The 8484-nt window shown below is 39.9% G+C and overlaps 1 protein-coding gene across 1 annotated transcript; it reads right to left on the bottom strand.

Moving 5' to 3' along the window:
* Positions 1-1606: 1606 nt before the first annotated feature.
* Positions 1607-6819, bottom strand: LOC307263624 (glyceraldehyde-3-phosphate dehydrogenase-like). Its single transcript, XM_080044817.1, has 10 exons — positions 6776-6819; positions 6024-6133; positions 5650-5740; positions 5155-5270; positions 4746-4827; positions 3950-4101; positions 3487-3565; positions 3097-3180; positions 2359-2456; positions 1607-1714 (listed from the first exon to the last, which is right to left on the bottom strand). Exons 1-10 carry the CDS (start codon positions 6776-6778, stop codon positions 1645-1647), a joined length of 885 nt encoding a protein of 294 aa, XP_079900943.1. The 5' UTR covers positions 6779-6819; the 3' UTR covers positions 1607-1644.
* Between the last annotated feature and the right edge of the window lie 1665 nt (positions 6820-8484).

The raw sequence follows: 8484 nt of genomic DNA, 5'->3' as shown, positions 1-8484 counted from the left end.
TAACCCAGATTATCTCTATTTTCAATTCGGCCTAAATTCAAATTTAAAAATGTGATTTATTTTTTAATTCAAGATTCAGGGCCCAGGAGTCAGGTAGGGCCTATGCATGGACCAAATACGTCAGCATCAACACGATCAGCTAATATTATAAATTCCAATGCAGTTGCTTGGTTTCCACCGTTAGAGGGCAGTCGCTATGCAGATTTATATAAAAATATTTTGAATAAACTTTCTTACTGATATGTTAAGAATTATACCGGAGACAATCAACAACAATACAGAATCCCAATATTAATTGGTTATAAGCTGAAAAAAGTTTGTTGTGGTTTAGTAACTCTTTAATTCCAACGTCCTGATTCGACCCGATAATCACCTTTAAAGTAGCCGGGTGCCAGTGTCTGATAATGCGGTTTAATAGTCGGTTGCTCTAGGGGCCTAAAATCTAAAGCAAAACAGCATTCACGCTCGAACCTAGACTTCTAGGCTTATATATGTTCAACTTTGCGGTATAAAATCTGATTATTTTGATTAATTATAACAGGAATTTGGCCCAGCAGACTCGTTATTGGAGTTGAATGGAACTACCGGATAATGCGGTTAAATAAGGTGGATGCTCTTAGGGCCTACAAATTACAATCGTATCAAAATCACAGACAAACTCCCAATATAAAATATTACAGCGAACCTATGACGACACGCCAAGGGGAAAAATAATAATATAAAGTACAAAACTGTGGCTATAAACTCACAGACACACAGCCAATCCCCGTGCAGCAAAATTAAGATCTACCTTGTTTACTTTTACGCAGTCAGGACTGACAATATTCCAGTCGACACTTCTTCACAGAGGCGATACGCACTTCCTTTCAGACGTAACGTTTATTCTAAGCTTTAGAATAACGCGAAAACGAGTTATTTTGAAGGTCTAATAGGTTTGTAAGCGCCCCGTACCTGGTAGCGAGAGGAGGAAACACTACAGAGGTGAAATGAGTCCAAGCAGAGCAGCAGCAGTGCAGCACAGCTCACGGATAAACACAAGTGGCAGACTGCGGCGTTCAGGTACCGTACTGACTGGAGTAGAGGCTGTGTCTGAGTTACCGTAAGGACTAAAGTAGAGGTGCACCTGTGATAAATAGGGTAATTGAGACATTCCTGGATTGGATTCATTCTATGCATTTTAGCATTATATAATCAAAGTGTTTTAAAATGGTTTGTAGTTTTACTTCTCTTGCCGGTATCTTATGATAACCTAGAAGGTTAATTTCCTCACAAACACACATTATGTGCCCTTTTAACATGTCATTTAAACCTCCTCAGAAGAACTGTTCATTGTTTATGAAACCGTCTAATTTTTCCTCCGATGATCATGATCAACTGTAACAGCAAGATTTTGAAACCATTCCAAATACTCGTTAAATTAGATGTACTGCCTAGAAAGAGAGACACACACTTATTTTGTACAATAAATACAATACAAACAACAAGTCTTTCCACAAACAGAGGGCTTTATTATCATGTGTAGTGCAACAATAGACAATAGAACATCCTCTCTTGCAGCAGTGATGTGACGTGATCATATAAAAAGGTTTTGGTTTGGGATCCAGGTACAGGGGAAGGGAAGAAGGAATCATGTGTTTGGTAACGTTACTCCTTTGAGTACATGTGACGCACCAGGTCACACACACGGTGGCTGTAGCCAAACTCATTGTCATACCTGCAGACAGACAGACAGACAGACAGACAGACAGACAGACAGACAGACAGACAGACAGACAGACAGACAGACAGACAGACAGACAGACAGACAGACAGACAGACAGACACACACACACACACACACACACACACACACACACACACACACACACACACACACACACAGACAGACAGACAGACAGACAGACAGACAGACAGACAGACACACAGACAGGCAGGGAAACAGGGAAAGATTTAGGATTATGTTGATAGGGAGAAATATAGGAAAAGTGGAAAAAATAACAACTTGATGAAAACATGGTCTGTATTGCCAAGAATAAAAATCATATTAATTATGTAATTAGGCTTGTTCAGGGTTGATTGAAACATTTGCAAGTATAAAGTGCACAGTAAAGTAAGATATAAAAAGTAACAGTAATATTGAATGGAAACTCTTTCAGCAGAGAATTTAAAGGTGCAGTTTGTAGAATGAATTTGAATTTTTTCAGAACAAACTTTGTAGAAATAGAAAATAATATTCATGTTCTAACAAATGTCTAATATCTCTTAGAAATACAAGTTGTTGCAGCTGACATTGCTACATTTGGATCTGTGTCTACATACTAAAGCTGTACGCTACTTCAGACAGTGTTATTATCTCACCATGAAACCAGCTTGACAAAGTGGTCGTTGAGGGCGATGCCGGCGCCAGCATCAAAGATGGAGGAGTGAGTGTCACTGTTGAAGTCTTGAGAAACCACCTGAGCGGGAAGAAGCCAACACAGCTGTTAGCACATGCAGAGGTACTGTGGACATGGAGCTGTCTATACAGTATGGTGCGTAAGAAACTGGACACATGGTATTGTAACTGTATAAGCAGCAACACAGGGAGGATTTCAATCACAAAGTACTGTATGTGTCTGATTCTTTCAGTTTAGACGAGACACGGCAGAGATTCAGATATAAGTAAGAGGAGTTAGCTATTGCATCATTTGCATATATATATTTAAACATTTCTGAAAAAAAATTGTAATACAAAAAATATTTTGTTTAATGTAAGTTATCAACAGGCAAAGTTTTATGATGATCTCTATAAGTTAAAAACATTTACCATATTCACCTGCAGCAGAGTCTCGCCTTAAGCTACTTCATCAGTTATTTTTATGCCAAAGACAAACTAAAAGAGCCTAATTAATTAATAAAACAATATCAAATTTCAGTTGCAGGACATCTTTACATTTACCCCATTATCAGACAAGTGCTGCCATCTTGTGGCTCATGTATAGACCTGCATATTCTCCCATAAAAATTACAAGACGTTCTTAAATCATACATGAAAATTGCCTTGTAAGAATATGTGGACATATAACAACCTAGGCTCTGTAAACATGTTTTTCGTACCTGGTCCTCTGTGTATGCCAGAATTTTCCTCAGTGGTCCCTCGGCGGCGTCCTTCACAACCTTCTTGATTTTTTCATAGTTTGCCTGAAACAGATTAAGAAATGAATGACATTAAGAAAAGGTGAATTTACATCATATGTGATGAGAAACTGAGGGCTAAATTCCAAAATAAAAGCTTGATTTACGGTAAACCTTTATGTGACCTATAAATACGTTTTAGATTATTTATTCTAGTAATTTTAAGAGATACTCACGGGCCAAACTTTGTATTTTATTTGTTTTTGTTTGTCAGTATTGTTTGTATATTTTTATTGTTTTTTTTAATTGTTCCTGTTGTTAAAAAAAGGAAAAACCAATAAATATATTGATTAAAAAAAGAGAGATACTCACGGGCTTCTGCAGACGGACAGTCAGATCAACCACAGAGACGTTTGCGGTGGGGACACGGAAAGCCATACCGGTTATTTTGCTGTGGAAATAAGATATTAGGAAGAGGGGATTTTAGTTAGCATTGCATTTCCAATCCTGGATCACTCTGGATTTAGCTGTAATACGGCACCACCAGACATTGAGTTTGTCCCCATGCCACCAGACATTGAGTTTGTCCCAATGCTCATCATATTTGCATGTCTACTTGTGTGTCATTTTTCTAGTGTGCGGAGAAAACAAACTTAGTAAAACAAAAGAAAATTGTTTCAATGTAAGTTATCAACTGGCCTTTGTATACTTATATAGCACTTTTTAGACAATTTTCTCACACACACACACACACACACACACACACACACACACCCCCACACACACACACACACACATACACCGATGGCGGTATGGTGTGATAGTTGTCCCCTACCCGTTGAGTTCGGGCACCACCTTGCCCACAGCCTTGGCGGCGCCTGTGGAGGCTGGGATGATGTTCTGACTCGCTCCACGTCCGTCTCTCCACAGTTTACCAGACGGACCGTCCACCGTCTTCTGTGTGGCTGTGACCGCATGCACTGTGCTCTGAAGATAGACACACAGTCATCATTAACGTGTTACAATATTTAAATAACATCTTGAATTGCTATTATTAGGGATATTTGTATTCAGAAAAGCTGTGCTGGCACTTTGTTTTGGCCAACCATGTGTTAAAGCAATAGTGTGTAATTTCTGTTGCCCCCGTTTATGAGCTTTAGAACATATGTGACGGCGTGCACTGTGCTCTGAAGATAGAGACAGAGTTATCATTGAAGTGTTAAAAATGTAGAGGACATCTTGTGTGTTGGGGACTTGACTGACCAAGCTTGTTGTCTAAATAACTTTCTGTCATAATCAGTCAAAATCTCCTGATGATCCGCTAACGGTCTCTACTGTGTGTGTGCGCTGAAAAAAAATCTGGTGTTAATACACAGCCTAGGCTCTGTAAACTGGTACGTAAACAAAGGGTATTTTAACAAAGGGGGCCCAGCGTAGCTAGTGACTTGCCTGTTTACAGAGTCTAGGCTGTGTATTAAAGCTTGATTTTTTCTCCCACTGATTTAGACAAAAAGTGATTTGACAACAAGCATTCTCTGTGTTGGACAGAAACACAAAATGTCAATACATTTGTAATGTTACTGCTACTGTGTGTGATTTTAAAACCAATAAAATGTCTTTGTGTTATTCACCATGAGACCTTCAACGATGCCAAAGTTATCGTGGATGACCTTGGCCAGGGGCGCCAGGCAGTTGGTCGTGCAGGAGGCGTTGCTATGGAGACAAGAAGACGGGGAATGCATGTTTAGCTATAGACATAATAAAATCTTATTATGTCTATGTGTTTAGCTATATGGTTATATAACACCAAATGTTTTAAACTTGTTCCAACATTTTCAAGCTGTATTTGATAGTACAGAGTTGATAATGGGGAGACAGAGAGAGAGAGGGGGGATGACCTGCAGGAAAGGTCCACGGGTCAGATTCGAACCCGCGACCACTGCAACGAAGGCCGGAGCCAATATAGTACGCGCTCTATCCACTACGCTACCAGAGCGCCCCGTGTTCCAACATTCTTAATGCCAATACACACAGTCTTACCTGACGACCTTCATGGACTTTTCATACTTGTCGTGGTTGACGCCCATCACGAACATGGGAGCGTCAGCACTGGGGGCAGAGATCACCACTCTCTTAGCTCCGCCCTTCAGGTGGGCCTAGAGAGAGAGACACACACACACACACACACACACACACACACACACACACACACACACACACACGCACACAAACACACGCACACACACACACACACACACACACACACAGGCACACCTACATGTTATAGTCATTTATAGCTCAATGAATAAAACAATTAACTTTGCATGTTGTGTACGCTCCTTTTTCTGGTAAATAATATTGAGTTAAAGGCATGGAAGGAAAAAGTAAATGTCTCTCTTGTACTCTAGCTTTTTATAAATATGTTTTTTTATAGATAAAGCCAGAGTAACAGCCCTGAAAACATAACAGTAGTTGAGACCAGTTAATGTTTTTATGTTCATTTATTTTCAGCTTTGCACTTGTCAGTAAACGTACCGAGGCTTTGTCGATGGTGGTGAACATACCGGTAGACTCCACTACGTAGTCCACTCCAGCTTCACTCCACTTGATGTTAGCTGGATCCTTCCTGTTCATAGGGACGTATAAATAAAGGTTATACAAACACACTCAGGTTACACCTTGGTTAGAAACCACTGTGAAAAATAAAATAAAATAAAATAAAATAAAATAAAATAAAATAAAATAAAATAAAATAAAATAAAATAAAATAAAATAAAATAAAATAAAATAAAATAAAATAAAATAAAATAAAATAAAATAAAATAAAATAAAATAAAATAAAATAAAATAAAATAAAATAAAATAAAATAAAATAAAATAAAATAAAATAAAATATAAAGTGTACTAACTCGTGGAAGACGGTGATGTGCTTGTTTCCGATGACCAGCTTGTCTCCCTCGGCTTTCACCTCTCCGTGTTTCCACACGCCGTGGGTGGAGTCGTACTTGAACATGTAGACCTAAGGCAAATTTGGTGAGAATGGCATTAAAACAATAATTTTTTCTATTACATTTTTATTTTTTTACAATTTTATTGACATCATCATGAAACTATGCCATTCAATATCCTACAGTACATCGAAAGATTTTTAATTAATTTTTTTTAAGATTTTTTTTTTGCATTTTTCATGCTTTATTGATAGTGAGAAGAGAGAGACAGAGGTGAAATAGGGCAGCGAGGGGAGTGACATGCAGAGGACGACCGCGGGCGGGAATCGAACCCGGGTCCGCTGCTGGGCCCGGCCCGGGAGGGGGGGGGGGGGGGGGGGGGGGGCACATTTGCATCTCTTTAAAAAACTAAAATCAAGATGTTGGATAAAGCCAGGGATAAAATCTTTGTCAAACTATTGTCAAAATCACTTTTTGTCAAAACCTGTGAATATCTCCTCATGATCCACTACCTGTTAGTTCTGTGTCAGACAGGCAGCAGATCGCAAGGAAATATTCACTGATTTCAACAAAGTGTTTTCCAAAATTGCTGACTCCACCTTTAACAACATATGAACTAATGCTTATTTTATAACCTTTGAAATAGTGCCAAGATTGATTATGGAAGGTTTAGTTTAATAGTTAATGTAAGGCCCTAAAGCCCGCCCTCTCACCATGTACTCCAGGTCGATGAATGGGTCGTTGATGGCCACCACCTCCACCTTCCCTCCTGAAGCAGCGGCTCGGGTCACCAGACGACCGATACGCCCGAAGCTGAAACACAAGGAGACAGTCAGTACAGAGAGGCAGAATACAGCTACAACACAGCAGGGTTAGTTAGTAAAGACCCATTCATTTTAACCATCAATTCATTTAGTTTTTATCAAAGTAAGAACCAGGCATGAAATATAGAAAGGGTCTCAGATGCAAGATCAAAATGTCTGATATATACTTGCTATATATTTGAAGTGATAGGAAGTACTAAAATCATTCTGGTTGAAATCCCTTGACTTTACTTTCTTTTATTTCTGTGCAAAAACTAGCCAGTTTCATCCACCTCACTCCTCACTGTCTGTCTGTCACCAGCAGGTGGCACTGAAAACCAAACCACTGTACAGATGGGAGACTCATCAGAGGACATACAGTACAAGGCCTCAATGCCAACCTTATGACTGAAGGTAGCAATAGTTGTCAAAGGCACAAGAGAGCCAGTTTACGCCTAATATGTCTGCCGTCACAGTGAGGGGAACACATATCTTAAAGTGGAAACGATTTCAAAAGGAAAAAGGAAAAGCGGTGACAACACAAAGTCTTTGACAATGACTGAATGACTTGAGAGGATGTGTGCTCTCTTAAAGGTGCAGTCAGTGATTCTGGAGAAAGCTTGTTGTCAAAATCAGTTCATGTCAAAATCACTGAATGTCTCCTCACAATATCTGCTACCTGTCCGTACAGTGATCCAGTGTCAATACACAGCCTAGGCTCTGTAGACAGCCATGGTGCTAGCTGCAGTCGGACACTTTTTTTTTATATACCCTTTGTTGACATACCAGTTTACAGAGCCTAGGCTGTGTATTAACACCAGATTCTTTTTCAAGTCACACGCAGTACTGACAGGTAGCAGATCGTGAGGAGATAGTCACTGATTCTGACAACAAGCGTTCTCCAGAATCGCTGACTCTATCTATAAGTTGCAGACGAGATGCCACAGTGTGATATACAATCTGTGCTTGACGTGATTATCCCTGACTGACTGACTGACTGACTGGGTCCTTTTATGTAACATGGCATGTCTCTACTCTCGCCCCTTGGGAATCACATTACAGACCTATGCTTCAGTAACATGGGACATTCTCAAACCTTAACCCTAAATATCTCCTCATGATCCACTACCTGTCTGTTCTGTGTTTGTGCTGAAACATATCTGGTGTTGTTAATACACAGCCCAGGCTCTGTAAACTCCCACTAATCTCATATGTCTCAATTTTCGCCTTCCATCACTACTACACAGGCACTATATACACACGGGGGTAATGTGCCGTTGGCCGTTCTAATCTGTTAGTTTTGGGAAGGCACCAGCCCAGCCGTGCACAGCAGGCTCTAATGGACCAGAGCCCATCTCCTCTCCAAGTGTTACTGTTGGTAGGAGGCCAGGTGATGGAGGAACTAAATCTACCCGCTGCCCGACAGCACACAGGTGATTTACAGACGGAAATGTTTCACTGGCGAATCTCAGAGATGAAAAAAAAAGATCTCTGAACGCCAAAGGAAAAGGTTAGCGGGATATAAATAGACCAGGTAGGATCATAAAATGTGACATCTGAGGAGAGCACTGATATATAGGAAATGGGGTGTGTCTGTGTGTGTGTCTTGTGTGTCTGTG

Source organism: Ammodytes marinus (genome assembly GCF_949987685.1).
Source record: "Ammodytes marinus genome assembly, chromosome: 17".
Taxonomy (NCBI): Eukaryota; Metazoa; Chordata; class Actinopteri; order Uranoscopiformes; family Ammodytidae; genus Ammodytes; species Ammodytes marinus.
Note: the sequence above shows the minus strand (reverse complement) of the source record. Positions and strands in the feature narration are given on the sequence as shown.